The sequence below is a fragment of the Pteropus vampyrus genome, unplaced genomic scaffold (assembly GCF_000151845.1).
Source record: "Pteropus vampyrus isolate Shadow unplaced genomic scaffold, Pvam_2.0 Scaffold116, whole genome shotgun sequence".
NCBI classification, from domain to species: Eukaryota; Metazoa; Chordata; class Mammalia; order Chiroptera; family Pteropodidae; genus Pteropus; species Pteropus vampyrus.
This window is the reverse complement of record NW_011888897.1, coordinates 1,921,600-1,936,556: the sequence shown is the minus strand read 5'-3', so window position 1 is coordinate 1,936,556 and position 14,957 is coordinate 1,921,600. Positions and strand designations below refer to the sequence as shown.

General features: G+C 52.2%; 3 protein-coding genes across 6 annotated transcripts in view; 2 read left to right on the top strand and 1 right to left on the bottom strand.

The window, feature by feature from the left end:
* P3H3 (prolyl 3-hydroxylase 3) overlaps positions 1 to 4,495 on the top strand; it is a 9,310-nt gene extending 4,815 nt beyond the window's left edge. The window contains exons 10-15 of the mRNA XM_011365940.2: positions 1,847 to 1,948; positions 2,244 to 2,394; positions 2,625 to 2,742; positions 2,816 to 2,891; positions 3,636 to 3,776; positions 3,932 to 4,495. Coding sequence (XP_011364242.2) covers positions 1,847 to 1,948; positions 2,244 to 2,394; positions 2,625 to 2,742; positions 2,816 to 2,891; positions 3,636 to 3,776; positions 3,932 to 4,117 — 774 coding nt within the window. The 3' untranslated portion in view covers positions 4,118 to 4,495. The remainder of the gene's footprint in view (positions 1 to 1,846; positions 1,949 to 2,243; positions 2,395 to 2,624; positions 2,743 to 2,815; positions 2,892 to 3,635; positions 3,777 to 3,931) is intronic.
* A 138-nt stretch (positions 4,496 to 4,633) lies between these two features.
* On the top strand, positions 4,634 to 11,288 carry GNB3 (G protein subunit beta 3). The gene is made up of 10 exons (XM_011365822.2): positions 4,634 to 5,694; positions 5,944 to 6,030; positions 6,300 to 6,338; positions 7,539 to 7,645; positions 7,725 to 7,788; positions 7,909 to 8,071; positions 8,177 to 8,243; positions 8,330 to 8,531; positions 9,633 to 9,849; positions 10,685 to 11,288. Exons 2-10 carry the CDS (start codon positions 5,974 to 5,976, stop codon positions 10,789 to 10,791), a joined length of 1,023 nt encoding a protein of 340 aa, XP_011364124.1. The 5' UTR covers positions 4,634 to 5,694; positions 5,944 to 5,973; the 3' UTR covers positions 10,792 to 11,288.
* Positions 11,289 to 12,276: 988 nt separating this feature from the next.
* CDCA3 (cell division cycle associated 3) lies at positions 12,277 to 14,940 on the bottom strand. Of its 4 annotated transcripts, none has more exons than XM_011365820.2 (6): positions 14,790 to 14,940; positions 13,933 to 14,107; positions 13,557 to 13,686; positions 12,968 to 13,276; positions 12,744 to 12,847; positions 12,277 to 12,624 (listed from the first exon to the last, which is right to left on the bottom strand). In XM_011365820.2, the coding sequence occupies exons 2-6, from the start codon at positions 14,050 to 14,052 to the stop codon at positions 12,469 to 12,471; spliced, it is 819 nt and encodes a 272-aa protein (XP_011364122.1). In that variant the 5' UTR covers positions 14,053 to 14,107; positions 14,790 to 14,940; the 3' UTR covers positions 12,277 to 12,468. The 4 variants fall into 4 exon arrangements, with proteins under 4 accessions (XP_011364122.1, XP_011364121.1, XP_011364123.1 ...); XM_011365819.2 differs by lacking the exon at positions 14,790 to 14,940 and adding an exon at positions 14,311 to 14,460; XM_011365821.2 differs by lacking the exon at positions 14,790 to 14,940 and adding an exon at positions 14,311 to 14,459 and having other exon boundaries at positions 12,983 to 13,276.
* Positions 14,941 to 14,957: the final 17 nt, after the last annotated feature.

The following is a 14,957-nucleotide window of genomic DNA, read 5'->3' as shown; positions in this document are numbered from 1 at the left end:
AGGCTTGGGTTAGGGGGTGGCATTTGAGATCCATCTTAAGGATGAGTTAACCAGGCAGAGAATGGGAAGAGAGTCAGGCTGTGAGGGAGAAGAACAATGTGTATTCTGGAAACTGCAGTGGAACACAGGGGTGAAGGGCATGGGCCAGCCCCCGCAGTGACTACCTGTGTGACCTTGGGCAATGTATTTTAACATCTATGAATCTAGTTTTCTCATCTATAAAATGGAGCCAGAACAGTGGTTTCTTCATAGGGTCGTTGTAAGGATTAAATGAGTTAGTACATGGTAAAGGTCTTAGAAGAGTATAGAAAGTGCTCAGTATTAGCTGTCGCTGTTATCATCAGGCTGTGTGTTATTCAGAGATGTTATAGGGGAGACACTCAGAGGTGGAGGCACAGGAGAGTTGGTGAAGGGCCTTCTGCACCCCACCAAGGAGTTGGAACTTTATTTGTAGATGACGGACAGTTTATTGAAGGATTTAAGGAGGGGTTGGCTTCCGTGTTCCTGTGCAACCTCCAAGTGCAGAGTCTGGAGTCACCACCATCTTGTGGAATTGGTAGATCCCTCTAGTGGCAGTGTAGAGAATGCAGGGGGAGAGGAGAGCCAAGGAGGAGACCCCGGGGCGATGCAAGAGTGCCACTGCCCGGGGTCAGGTCCTCATTTCAACAGAACGGAGAACGGGGACAGATGAGAAATATTTAGAAAATCAAAGGTAGAGAAGTTAAGGACTAAATCTCTGTGGAAGATGATGAAAGAATAGCATCAAGGATAACTCCCAAGTCGGACCTTTCTGTTCCTTGATCACACTAAACTCGTTCTGGCCTCATGATCTTTATACGTGCTGTTTCTGCCGCCTGGAACATTTTTCCCTCAGATATTCAAGTGACTTCTTTATATCATCTGGTTTCAAATTAAATGTCATCTCATCAATTAGCTGTCCTCCAGCCCCTGCCTGGGCATTCTCAAGGTGATAGCCCTGTTTTCATTTTCTTTGTAACACTTATTTGAATTGATCTGATTTGTTTGTTTGTTTTTGTTTATTTTCTGAAAATATAAACCCCATGAGAGCAAGGACCTTTTCATGATCACAGTTGTCTCCCCAGAGCCTAGAATAGTGCCTGGCACATAGTAGGTACTCAGTACAAATTTGTTGAATGAATGAATACAAGAATATAAAGTTAGGCTTGAATGACAAGGTGGTCTCTCAAAGATGAGGTTTATATATGGAGTAACTAGGTAGTGGTACTTTAACTGAGTTTCAACGCAGGCAGAAGAACAGTAGTCAGGAAAGGGATATCCAAATACTAGGAGACCCCAGGTGATGACAGCCATGTAGGCGGCTGTGTAAATGGTACATTGCATCAAGGGTTCTCATGTTGTCCAAGAGCGTGTCAAGAGGAAAGATGTCAGAGAGAGAGAGAGAGAGAGAGAGCGAGCTTGGCTGGACCTGGCCTGACTGCTGAACTTCCAGCTGGGATCCTGTTTCCAGAGAGATTCCTCTATTCTTGGCTCATCAGGGATGAATAATCAAGCCCTTCCTGTCCCCCTTTCCCTGCTGTTTTTACCCTCTCACAGGCCCCTTCTTCACTCTGATGCTCTCTAGAGGTCTATGCACAGATCCCTCGGTGAGCGGGATTCCAGATCTTGACCAGATAGTGACAATACAGACATGAAGATAGTCATTCTCTGGGGAAGGGCAGCAGCTGAGGAAAAGGAACCACCAGAGAACTCTGGGAGCTTCCAGCTTCTTCTAGAGAAGGATAGGTTTAGCCCTGTGGGCAGTGAGGTGGGATGTAGTCTGAGACCGAAGGACAGTGACTCCAGAGTTACCTCCCTCCCTATTCAGGATGCAGCTGAGGCTGGATCCAGGTCTGGCTATCGAGGCCGCCGCTCCCCTCACACCCCCCATGAACGCTTCGAGGGGCTCACGGTGCTCAAGGCTGCACAGGTGAGGGAAGAAACCCCCATGCCCTGGTCTGATGCCCAGAGCTGGAGAAGAGGGTATGCAGGAGGCTGGGCACCAGGGCCTGGGCTTCTGCTGTGGAGGGGCTCTTCTGAGAGTCTTTGAGTCCTCTGCCCAGTGTTGAAGAGGGGCTGTTCCGAGACCTCAGGGCCTGAGTTCTTGTCGTGGAGCCAATGGAAGGAGCAGTTGGTGCCGATGGACAGGGCAGGCTGCTGAAAGACTCCAAACCCACCCCTCCATTGCCTCCCTCCTTTCTTGCCCTTCCTTCCACTGTCTCCAGCTGGCCCGGGCTGGGGCTGTGGGCACTCAGGGTGCTAAGCTGCTTCTGGAGGTGAGCGAGCGTGTGCGGACCTTGACTCAGGCCTACTTCTCCCCAGAAAGGCCCCTGCATCTCTCCTTCACCCACCTGGTGTGCCGAAGTGCCATCGAAGGTAACTGCCAGGACCCCCACTGCTCCTCCCCAACCTCGGGCCCCTGCACACCCTCAGCATCCTCAAAGTGTGCGGGTTCTTCTTCACTCCTGAAAGACTCTGACTCCCCTGCCCAGGTTGGGGCCTGGCCTCTCTGCCCAGCTGTGACCCCAGAGCTGTAGGGTGAGCGTAGATGGTGGTGGATGGTCATGGAGGCATAGAAGCATTCACCACACCCCTTTGCTTCCTAGGGGAGCAAGAGCAGCGCATGGACCTGAGCCACCCGGTGCATGCTGACAACTGCATCCTGGACCCTGACACTGGAGAGTGTTGGCGGGAGCCCCCAGCCTATACCTATCGAGACTACAGGTGGGTAGCCCCTCCAGGGTCAGGCAAGTGGGCCTGGATCGAGATCTCACTGCCTCTTGTTTTCCTCCCCTAGTGGACTCCTCTACCTCAACGATGACTTCCAGGGTGGGGACCTGTTCTTCACAGAGCCCAATGCCCTCACCGTCAGGGTAAGTGGGGTGGAGGGTGGGTGATGGGACAGGGAGCCAGGCTGTGGGCTCAGGATTCAAAACAGAAGGTTCCCAGAGGCAAATGCAGGGAAATGGCTGGGGCCACCTTAACTCTTTCCTTTCCTGCCCTCTCCACCACTTGTCTGTGTTCAGGGGTTCTCCTAGCAGAGGTTGATTATGTCCTCCAGGAGGTCCTGAAGTGGCCCCTCCAGACCTTAGTTCCAGGTAGAAACTAGGGGCTAGAATTGGGTAGAAGGAGAGGAGCAGTGATTTCTCATCATGTATTACTCTGTCGCACCTAACTTCCTCCTTCTCTGCTCACCAGTACCAGCTACCTATAATCCAAGCCCTGCTTGGGGTGGAAAATGTCCCTAAGATCCTTATCCCCAGTCCCCAGAGTCTGGTCCTACACTCATTCCCACAGATTGCTTCATACACAGTTCAAAGGATTGCACAGGAAAAGTCAGGGCACTGGGGGTGGGGGTGATGGAACCAACGGGAGACCCTTTAATGGAGGCCCCTTCTCCCTTTGGCTCCAACTCCTCTAGCCTCAGTCTGGCATTTGTGCTCCCCAAGTGGAGGCCGATTTTCCATTTGTCCCAAGATAGACCCTCAATTAAGGAGTGGGATGTGATGGGCAAGAGAGCTGACCTTTCGGTGCTCCCTGCTCCATCCTGCGCTAGTAGTCAGGGCCAAGTTCTCTGAAGGCCTATTTCTGAGGCTGAACCTGTCCTCATCCTCCAGGCTCAGGTTCGTCCTCGCTGTGGACGCCTCGTGGCCTTCAGCTCTGGTGGGGAGAATCCCCATGGTGTGTGGGCTGTGACGCGGGGCCGGCGCTGTGCCCTGGCGCTGTGGCACACGTGGGCACCTGAGCACAGGGAACAGGTGAGGAGGAGCAGGCATAAGAGGGGATATCTCTCCTGGTGTGTGAAGCGTGGGCAGGCTGACAGGTGAGGGACAAGGACTGAGATGACTCAGGGAGGGTCGTTGGGGCAGGGCGAATGCAGGGTATTGGGTCAGACTCTCTTCCCACCTCCCAGGAGTGGACAGAAGCCAAAGAGCTGCTGCAGGAGCCAGAGGAGGAGGAGGAGGAGGAAGAAGAAGAAGAAGAGGAAGAAAAGGAAAAACAGCCCAGCAGAGACCCTTCTCCAGAGCCCCCTAGCCGCCGGCTTCAGCGAGTCCAGGACAAGTCTGGGAAGCCTCCTCGGGTCCGAGAGGAGCTATGAAGGCCTGAGCCAGCTCCTTGGGGATGTGGCCACTGACTTGTGAAGGGCTGCCTTGGTGCCAGGACCCACAAGAAGTTCCCATGTGACAGGAGCAGAACAGTGAGCTCTCTGTCCCTGTACCCCCACAATCTTGGGGATCACAAGGACTGTCCAGTACTGAACTCAGAGGACACTGCACAGACCAGCCTAGAGCTCACCAGGTCTGGGGAGCCAGGCCTGGCCCCAGTTGATGGACCTCCTACCCGAGGACAGGCAGAAGACACAATGCCTCCCTAGAAAGAAATGGCAGGAGATGGGGCTGACTGCTTCATATGAAGAGAGGGAATAACGCTCCCAGCCCCCTCCCAGCCTGTCAATAAAGAACATGAAGGTCCCTCAGCCAGGGCCAGTCAAGTGTGTTCTGTCTCCGTGGCCGTGGCCGTTGAAGGTGGGAGTGGTTATAGCTGGCCTGGGAGGAGACAGGTGTCTTTGGGCCTCCCTGAGGCAGGGCCATTTAAGCCTGTGATTTGTCAGGGAAATCTCTGCCACCTGCTCCCCTCATGCAAATGAACCCAAACCCCTGACAGCTGCTCCTTGGGCCTCCAACTCTAAGCCCTGTCTTCCCTCTGAGCTTGGCCAAGACTTAGGGCAGCCTGATCCTTCTGGCTCCTGCCTTCACAGCCCCAGCAGGACCCCGTGAGTCATGGGGACAAGGAGTGGGCCAAACCCCAGGTGGGAGCACGGGATGGGGTTGCCCTCTACTTGCAATCCTTTCTCTACCCAGACTAGGGGCAGGCCTGTCCATCCTTCTCTCTGAATCCCTTGTACCTCCCCCTGCCCCCCAGGATCAGACCCTGGGGCAGCTGGTTAGGGTTTGTTGGGAAGAAGGATTATCCAGATCAGTCCCTTCTAATCTCAGCTCCTGCCTGCACCCTCCCTATATTCACCAGAACCCTCTTCCCCCACCACCCTGAGCTAAGGGACACAGTTTGGGGTAATGACAAATGGGCCATCTCTCGCCCTTGTATTCTGGCTCTTGGACTGGTTGCTAGGTAGGCCCTGACTGCCAAGATCATCACCATTGGTGGGGGCCAGGGCCTGAGGGGGCTGCTGGAGCTATGGTGACTACTGCTCTTTTGCACCCTCCCAAACCCTAACCCTTAATCCTCACAGCTTTGCTCTAATCCCATGGGGCCTGATGCTCCTCTCTCTGCCTGCAAAGAGACAGACCAGGGAAGCACCCCTTCCACCCCTCCTCCCTCCAGAGCTGCCTGTGGGTGGGGGGCTGCTCCTCTATGGCCCCACAGTCCTGCTCCTTCCCCTCCCCCATGCTGGGCCCAAGTCTCTCTGGAAGCCACACACCTCTCTCCCTGTCCTCTTCCCCCACCCCTGCCAGCTGATTTCATTTGCCTGACCTGGTTGGCCCTCCCCTCCCCTGTCAGTGCCCCCCCTTCGAGTGCCCAGAGTGGGGCCAGGCCAGGCCAGTTCCTCTGGCAGCAGAGCCAGGGCAGGTGACGGGCTGGCATCACAGCTGAAGGAGTGAGGAGACGCCTGGGAACCAGAGCTGGAAACCTGGGAGAGGTCCAGTCAGAGCCCAAGTAAGAGGGAGCGGGCCTGGTTCCGCTCTCTGGAGTTGGGGGCTGCAGGGAGGGCTCGGGCAGGGCTGGGGCTGGCAGCACAGGATCTGAACTTGGAGGGGCTGGTGGGGGAGGTGGTGCAGGACACTCAGTCGTTTCCTTATTTCTTGGAGTGGGTTCCAGCCCTCATGAGGAGTCTCGTGTGGGATGTGAGGGACAGAAACATGGTCTGGTGGGGATCCCCCTACACCTACCCCGTGTTCCTGACAGGAGCCGGAGGTACCCCTCAACTCGTCAGCCATGGGGGAGATGGAACAGCTGCGGCAGGAAGCGGAGCAGCTCAAGAAGCAGATTGCTGTAACTTCAGAACCTTCTCATTGGGGACCCCAGGAAACAAGAAGCTGGGGACATGAGGGAGTGTGGCCTAAGGGGAAGGAGGCTAAATTCATTCCTGAGTGACACCTTAGAGACTTCTGACCTGGAAATTACCAGAGACTTCCTGAACTTGGGTCTTATATTTGAGATGTCCCCAAACAGTAGAGCCCCAAGCCCACCTACCTCGGAGGCACATGTGTCGCACCCCACCCCCGCCCTTTCCTCCCCTGATGTCTGCTTCCCCTCCCCAGGATGCCAGGAAAGCCTGTGCTGACATTACTCTGGCAGAGGTGAGACTCCTGTCCCCCTGAGGCGGCTTGTGGGTAGGGGAAGGGATGGGAGCTCCCTGACCAGCCCAAGCTTTAGTACAGCATGTCCTTGGAATGAGGAATGATATTAATTAATTCATTCAACCAACGATGAGATCTGCTCTGGGCCAGGCACTGTATTGAAAGCATCATATTGGAGGCTAAGGACAAGACGCTGTCCCTATCCTCGTCCATAAAACAAGACTGGTTACATCCCCTCGCCTCCCAGGGTGGTGAAGATAAAGAGAGGGAAAGTATTTTGGAAATCACAAAGCGTTGTAGACTCTAGTTACTAGTTATCTAACACTGTACTTCGTCAATTCTAAGCTGCACATTTTTTCACATTTTGACATTTCTGTAATCCAGCTGCATCCAATACTGGATGATGCCTTACAATGAAAATCAGAATTTTTTTCTCAGTGATACATAAAAGAAAGGTGCTTCTTAGAGTCTGTAGCATCTTAGATGGGATTAAAGATCCTGAACACTTACCATGAGCCAGACACCAGGCTAAGTTGTTTAAATGATTTCATTTTATTTTCATGACAACCCCATAAGGTAGGTGCTATAAAAATTTTATAGATTAGAGAACAGGCTCAGAGAGGTTAAGTAACTTGCCCAAGATAACAGAGCAGGTAAATGGCAAGTCAAATCTATTGGCCCTGGAGCCTCAGCCTAAGTCTAGAAGCTGGATAGAGTTTAAGGGGCATAGGACCATAAATTTCAGGAGGTGCAGTTCAAGGTCATGGTGATACTTTGGGTACCAAGTTAAAGACCTGGTCAGGCTGCAATGGTGTAGGGGCAGGTTCCTAGTGGTTTGGAATGGTCGAATGTGTGCATCTCTTCCTAAGTCATGTTTCAGTGACTTCACACTGGTAACTTGAAATTGGTCTAGGTGGGAGAATTACAGGATAGAAATCACCCTCCCGCCTCCCCTCGTCCTCCCCCATCCCACACTGGAGAGGCGGTTGTTAAACACTTAATAACATGCCACCGGACATACATGTAGCTCCCTCCCACATCAACCCTGAGCCACTCTAGGGCAGGAACTTATTTATCTAAGGCTGGGGGCCTGACCTGGAGCCTGGTATGAAACAGAAACTTGTACAGATTGGTGGCTGTAACACTGACATCTGGGCACATACCCTGCTCACCTGATTTTTAATGCCCCCTTTTCTGCAGCTGGTGTCTGGCCTAGAGGTCGTGGGACGAGTCCAGATGCGGACACGGCGGACGTTAAGGGGACACCTGGCCAAGATCTATGCCATGCATTGGGCCACTGACTCCAAGTGAGGCTTGAGAGGTGCCCAGAGGGGAGGGGGAGGGAGGAAGGAGGCGTTTGGGTGACATGGGGTACCCTCTCCCCAGGTTGCTGGTAAGTGCCTCGCAAGATGGAAAGCTGATTGTGTGGGACACCTACACCACCAACAAGGTACCAGGCCTGCCTCCTGCCCCTCTATCACCATGTCCTTCCTTGGGAGGCTTTATGTCTACCATCCCCACCCGGGAGCTCAGCCCAGGTCCTGTCTCTGCCCACCCCACCCTCCTGCAGGTGCACGCCATTCCGCTGCGCTCCTCCTGGGTCATGACTTGTGCCTATGCCCCATCAGGGAACTTCGTAGCATGTGGGGGGCTAGACAACATGTGCTCCATCTACAGCCTCAAGTCCCGTGAAGGCAATGTCAAGGTCAGCCGGGAGCTCTCTGCTCACACAGGTGAGTAAGAGACCCTCTCCCCATTCTGTCCCAAGGGGTCCAAGGAAGCCCCCAGCATGGCCAGTTGTGGCTCTACAACCAGGGCACTGTCCTAACCACCCCCAGGTTATCTCTCCTGCTGCCGCTTCCTGGACGACAACAACATTGTAACCAGCTCAGGAGACACCACGTGGTGAGGACAGAATGCTGTGAGTTCTGGGCTTGGGAGGCAGTTCTGTCCTGGCCTTTCTCTGTGACAGTCTCACCTTCTCCTGGCAGTGCTCTGTGGGATATTGAGACCGGGCAGCAGAAGACTGTGTTTGTGGGACACACGGGGGACTGCATGAGCCTGGCTGTGTCTCCTGACTTCAAACTCTTCATTTCGGGGGCCTGTGATGCCAGCGCCAAGCTCTGGGACGTGCGGGAAGGGACCTGCCGGCAGACTTTCACTGGCCATGAGTCGGACATCAATGCCATCTGCGTGAGCCCCCTCTGTGCTCTGACTCCCGGGACAGCCTTGTTGCCCCCCAACACACACGTCCTTCACTCCCTCCCAGAGCTCCCTACACCTTTCTTTTTAACTTTTCACTTTGAAGTAATTTCACCTGACAGAAAAGTTGCAAAAATAACAGAGTGCCTATTCCCACTCCTACTCCCATCTACCTATTCGGGCTAACGTTTTACCACATTTGCTTTATTACTCTTTCTCTGTAGAGGGAGGGAAGGATGGACAGAGAAATACATACACCTAGATGTAGATATAGATACATTTTGGTGTTATTTTTTTCCTTGGGTCTTTTGAGAATTAAGTTGTGGACATCAGGCCCCTTTACTCTTTAATATTTCAGTGTGTATTTCCTAAAAACAAGGCCATTCTTACATAGCTATGATATAATTCTTAAAATTAGGAAATTTAACGATGACACGACACTATAGTCTACAGTCTATTTTCACATCTCACCAATTATCTCAAAAATGTCCTAACAGCAGTGGTTTTTTGTTTTTTTTTTTTTTTTTTTTTTTGTTGGGACCTTTTTTTGCTTTTTTTTGCCCCTTTTTTTTGGTTTCCTGTAAACTGAAACTATTTTTCTACCTTTCTTTGTCTTTCATAACATTGACATTTTTGAAGAGTACAAACCAATTTTCTGCAGACTTTCCCTCTATTTGAGTTGATCTGACATTTCCTCATGATGAGATTCAAGTTATACATTTGTACTTGGCCCTGCTCCTACACATTCTGATCCAGCCGACTGTAGTTGGAAGAGTCTGGGACAACCTCCGCCCTTCTAGCCATGTGACTCTGGGCAAGCTGCCTGCCCTCCCTCAGCCTTGTGGGAATAATGCCTGCCTGCAGGGCTGTCATGAGGAGCAAGTGAAGGGTGTTGGGGAGCCACTGGCTTGCAGCTGGTGCATGGTAAACGTCAGCCGTGAAGAACAATGCTGCGGTCAGGGAAGGGACAGGCAGGGAGGCTGAGGGAAGTGGCTTGCCCTGGAGCTACCAGGGCAAGAGCCAGGAGGAGGACAGGAGAGGCAGGGGCTGCCCAGGTCTGAGTCCTGACCCTCTTGCCACCTATGCCCTCAGTTCTTCCCCAACGGAGAGGCCATCTGCACAGGCTCGGACGACGCCTCCTGCCGCCTATTTGACCTGCGGGCAGACCAGGAGCTGACTGCCTACTCCCACGAGAGCATTATCTGTGGTATCACATCTGTGGCCTTTTCCCTTAGTGGCCGCCTGCTCTTCGCAGGCTACGATGACTTCAACTGCAATGTCTGGGATTCCATGAAGGGCGAGCGCGTGGGTAAGGACCAGCCCCTCTATTGCTGTTCCCTAATTACTGGATAACTCTGAACTCTACACTTGGAATCAGGTCCCTCTTGGTTCCCATCTCTCAAAGACAAAGTTGCTCTAAGGGGCCCTTTCCCACCCAATGTCATAGCTGCTCCCCACCTAAGGGGCTCCTTCAGGTTATCCCCAGGCCTGAAGGCCTTGAATGTTCAGTCAGGTCTGGGTTTCAGGGGCATCGGCTGAAGGAAGGGGCAGCCTCAGGGGACTGTGCAATGAGCAGAATCAAGATCTAGAATGACCTGAGGGCCCCGACCCAACCTAGGGGCTTATCTAGGACCAGCCTGGTCTGAAGTTGAATCAATGTGGTTTCTTAGAAGCCAGGTGCTGAATGAAAATAACACTGGCTAGAGAATCAGGATCCAAATCCTAATTCTGTGGCTTACTTTCTGTGTGCCCTTGGGCAAGTCATTTCTCTGGGCCATGCACTGGGCCACTGACTGACTCCATAGTCTCTTCGTTTATAAACAAAGGAACAACATGAAAGGGTTACTTTCCTCATTTTCCAGCACCCATTAAGGTGCCCCCTGCTTTTCACATAACACACTGACGCTTGCAACTTTTCCCTACCCCTCCCCGCCCTCCCCTACCCCGGCCACCCCAGGTTCTTGACAGAAAGATTGGCTTCAAGAGAAACCCCACCGCTTAGGGCTAATCCTCTTTCAGTCTTCCAGTCTCCACAGGGGCTGAAGAGTCCCAGTTCATCCTAACCTAGGATTCCTGCACACGCACACACGCTCCCTGCCAAATCAGCATGGAGAGGAAGGCTATCTCCTCTCTCTTTCCCTCAGGTATCCTCTCTGGCCACGACAACAGGGTCAGCTGCCTGGGGGTTACAGCTGATGGGATGGCGGTGGCCACTGGTTCCTGGGACAGCTTCCTCAAAATCTGGAACTGAGGAGGCTGGAGGAGGGGAGGTAAAAGGCCATGAAGACACTCAGCTGTCCCCTCCCCTGCCCAATTTCTTTAAGGTTCCTTTAAGGATTTCTCTTCTATACCCTAGCTGCTATTCCCACCAAGCTTTCTCCTTTGAGGACAGTGGGGAACATGGGGAGTATGCCTTTGGGAGGCAGTATCAGGGACACAGGGGCAGAGAACTGCCCCATCTTCTCCCATGGCCTCCCCTCTCCATGACAGCTTCTCCCATAATGAGCAAGGACAACTGGCCCCTCCCTAGCCCTTGGCAGGCCCGGCAGGCTTCCAGTGTGAGGCCCCAGGCCCTAGGATTCCTCCCCCGGAGCTACAACCTTTGTCCAGACCTGGAGGGCACAGGGTGCTCAGTCTTATAACTGTCTCTGGCAGCACAGGGTCCTGGCCCCCTGCTTCATGCTTTCTCTTTTTTTCTACCCCTTTCTTCTCTCCTAAAGTACCTGCAATAAAGTATAGCACCCTGGTTTGTCTCTGATGTTGGCTTTCACTTACTTCTCTTCCAGAAAGATTCAGTTCCCATTTAAGTAATAAAGTATTACAGGTGTAGCGATAAATGTTGGGTACCAGACAGCTTGTGGGCAGAAAGTAGGGCAGAAGCAGAAGCCCAAGCCTTGTGGGGAAGGCCCGAGCTGGGGCAAGAGAGAAGGTATTCATCAGGTGGCTGGGGAGCATGTGTGCAGAAGTACACTATAGCCTGCCTATGGTATGTACTTGTGTGTTTGTACAGGAGAGTTACATTGAGAAAGAATCAGATTATAAAAGGCCTGGAATGCCAAGCTAGAGTCTAGACTTTATCCTAAGGGCAATGGGGAGCCATAGAAGTTTTGAACAGAGAAGTAACGTGGTCAGCTACGCTTCTCAGAAAGATGGCCCTAGCAGCAGTGTGGGTTAATACAGTGGAAGGAGGGGAGAGACAAGGGAATGGAAGGAAAAAGGTAGGAAGCAGATGGCAAGACATGCTAGAACAATAGGACTGAGGGGGCAGAGATTAAAGATATAGAGTCACCAAGATTTAGTGACCAAGTGCAAGGATATGGGATATTAAGAGGGAAGGATTCAAAATGATGGCCAAGGTTTGGGTTTGGGCAACTGGGTGGATAATGCTGCTACTCACAGAAATAAAGAAGAGAGGCTGAGAAATAGCCTTTGGGGGAATAGAACAAATCTAACTTTAGACAAACTGACTTTTAAGAGCCTACGGGGCAGCTAGATAAAGGTCAGGGTTAGATAGAGAGACCTGGAAGTTACCAGAATATAAGTAAGTAGTAGCTAATCTCTAGAAGTGAACACCTAGGAAGAGCAAGAGGAAAGAGCCAAGGACAGAGCCCTGGGGAACACCAAGATTTAAGGGGAGTATAAGTGTGGGCACTCAGGCCAGGGAACACAAGCTCACTGGGCTGCCTTTCTACAGAGGACCCAGTGCTAGGTTTAGGTATAACACTTAACACCAGCATTTAAAATCACTTCCTTTAATATACAAGAAACACATAAGACACAAAGAAAGCCCAAGAAAACTCTCAGTTCCCGAGCTGGTAGTTCAGAGGGTCAAAGAAAATGAGCCTTTCCAGTCTCCCAGGGAAAGGGGTGAGGAGACATGAAATATCACTAAACCCCTGGTGAACCTAGGGCTGGGACCACACACAGCCTAGTTCTCCACCAAGGCAAAGTGCTGATTTTCCTTGTCGTGGTCCTGGCCTTGCTCCCATGTTCGTCCTCCGGTTCTCAGAAGGCGTCCAGTTCCCAGAATGGTCCCTTCTTTTAGTTCCCTAACATTTTCACTCAAGGGAGAAAGTCGCTTAACCTGCAAAAGGCAGTGTGCAAGGGAGGGTGGTTGTTCAGGAGATGGATGATCAGGTAAAAGGACCTCCCAACCTCTACATTGGATTTCCTAGTATTAGCTTTCACCCTCTCTCCCTTTACCTGCCGTGGTGCCAGAGTCCCGGGGGAGTTGTCATCCTGTAGGATGGTGAGGGGAGATCTCCCTAGTACCTTGCCATTTGGTTTTCGTCTACTGCGTTTAGAACCTAGAGTGGGTAAGGAGTTAAAGCAAGGAGCCAAAATTAGGAGTTTACAGTTTATTCTTCCTAAACTATCTGTGGACATTATCCCAGAACATGATCCCAATTCTCTTCCCTATACCTTGCCTTTAGATTCTGTACCTGAAGATCTGGGTGTCTCGAGGTCTCTCAGGGGCTTGTCTGAGCTCTGGCTGGCCATAGGAGTTTCTGAGGGTTGTCCTGTTTCCTCCTCGGAAAACACCTGCTTAGAGGGGAGCTCAGTCTGACTCCCAGGTGCCATCTTGTCCTCAAGGGAAAACTGGGTGCCCACAGGCAAGTCCAATTCAGAAGATGAAGGTGCCTCTAGGGGCAGAACGGTCTCTGGGGGAAGGTTCGATTTGGGGCCTTCAGTCTCAAATACTTCACTCAGCTCTTTCACCAGTGGACTTGGGGGCTCTAGAGGGGAGAAGTGAAGTGAGACAGTGACCCTCTAATACAAATTCTTCAGCAAGGAGGAAAACATACAGAAGCCTTAGGATTCATGTCCCAGTGGGTGAAGAATTGGGAAGAAGGAAATTGAGGTGGGAGGGAGCAGAGTGTTAGGAAGAGTGAGATGGGTTCAAAATAAGAGGTTAGAGGTCCCTTTAAGGAGGAGTCCTGAGAAGATAGCTTCATTGACCCCACCCAAGGTTGCTAGCTGACAGCCTTATCAGAATTCCCTGGGCCCAACACTTACCTCCACTGGTGGTCTTCATAGGTGTCCGTGCAATGCCAAGGGTAGGAGAGCGGGGATCTGAGCCCTGGGCCTGATTAGAACCCTCCAGCTGGTCCCCTGCTGGTAGGTTTGGCTGTGGAGAGCTCTCCACCTGTCAGGACCAAAGTCTAGAAAAGTCTGGGCCCTGACTCTTCTCTCCTAAGTCTCCAGCCTCAGGCCAGATGTTCCAGGTAGGAATTGCTAAGGCCTTCATTCAGCCTACCCTACCCACTGAGTTGAGAATGTGGAAAATGAGGCTTCAAAGTAGAGAAGCGGAGGGCTCTCTCAGAATCAGATTAGGCAGAGGCCCAAGAATTCGGACAGTTTCTCTGCTTACCCCACACCTGGCCCAGAGTACCTGGATGGGAGTGCGCAGGATGCCGGCACTTGGTGAACGCGGGTCCGCCACTCGAGCCAGATGCTTGTTGCGCGGCGGAGGCCGCGATGGAGTGACTGGGACGCTCTTGGCTGAGCCCATCTCAACCAGGAGAACAGGGTGGGGCAAGGCCCGGCCCGGGGCAAGGAGGGGATGCCTGTGAGAAGTTACTCAGGTCTCAGTGCTCACCGCGAACATGTCCGACCTCGTACTCCAGACCACCCAATCTTCCCGGTTACTAGCTGAGGAACCTCCTGGCCACTAGGCCAGAAGCCTCTGCGGGGACAAAAACTGGCGCAGCTGACTAGGCGGCTCATTCCGGGTCTGCCGGGCCCTCTAATTTATTCAAATCACACTTACCAGGCCCCAAATTCACCTTTGGGTGCACTGCTGCTCAAGCCTCAACTCCCGGAGCTGAGTTTCAAACCTCCCGCCACGCCCCCTTCTGTAACCCTATTGGCTGAGTCGACGCAGACTCCTATAGGCCCGCTATGTGAGACCCGCCTCCACTGCAGGAAGCCATTGGGTTGGGAGGACGTCGCTCATGGGGACCAGGGGGCCAATGGGCAGCAGCTTGGCTTGCCCAGGGGTGACGCCTCTTTGATAAAAGGGAACTTTTGTTCTGTATTGGGCCACGAGTTGTCCACCGTGAGACTCTGAGGAGTCCCAGTCTTCGCTTTTGAGATCCCGAGTTTCAAAACCAAATTATTTTATTTTAAAAAAATAAGAAATTATTACGCTATTATATATAGATCCAGGAGGAGACGGAATTATGAAGATTTTTCTGAGGCGAGAGAAATAGTAATCTTTACTCGTTGGTGGCATTATCAATCACTAACCTCTCAAACTCCGCCTCATTGGATAGCCTCTTTTCAAATACCAAGAACACAGCTGCCTATTTTCCGATTGGACAAGTCCCCAAGAAAGTTACTGAGATTGGTTTAAACAACCGTCAGTTTCTGCTCTTCAATAGAAGGCACGCGAAGGGTCTGTAGGGATCCCAGAAA

What these genes read in the sequence shown, in the direction of transcription:
- GNB3 (XM_011365822.2), top strand. Translation starts at nt 5,974, where the DNA reads ATGGGGGAGATGGAACAGCTGCGGCAGGAAGCGGAGCAGCTCAAGAAG. An exon ending in AGCTCAAGAAGCAGATTGCT is followed by an intron (nt 6,031 to 6,299) that starts GTAACTTCAGAA and finishes TCCCCTCCCCAG; the next exon opens with GATGCCAGGAAAGCCTGTGC. An exon ending in CATTGGGCCACTGACTCCAA is followed by an intron (nt 7,646 to 7,724) that starts GTGAGGCTTGAG and finishes CCCTCTCCCCAG; the next exon opens with GTTGCTGGTAAGTGCCTCGC.
- CDCA3 (XM_011365820.2), bottom strand. Translation starts at nt 14,052, where the DNA reads ATGGGCTCAGCCAAGAGCGTCCCAGTCACTCCATCGCGGCCTCCGCCG. An exon ending in TCCTGCGCACTCCCATCCAG is followed by an intron (nt 13,687 to 13,932) that starts GTACTCTGGGCC and finishes TGGTCCTGACAG; the next exon opens with GTGGAGAGCTCTCCACAGCC. An exon ending in GGACTCTGGCACCACGGCAG is followed by an intron (nt 12,625 to 12,743) that starts GTAAAGGGAGAG and finishes TGCCTTTTGCAG; the next exon opens with GTTAAGCGACTTTCTCCCTT.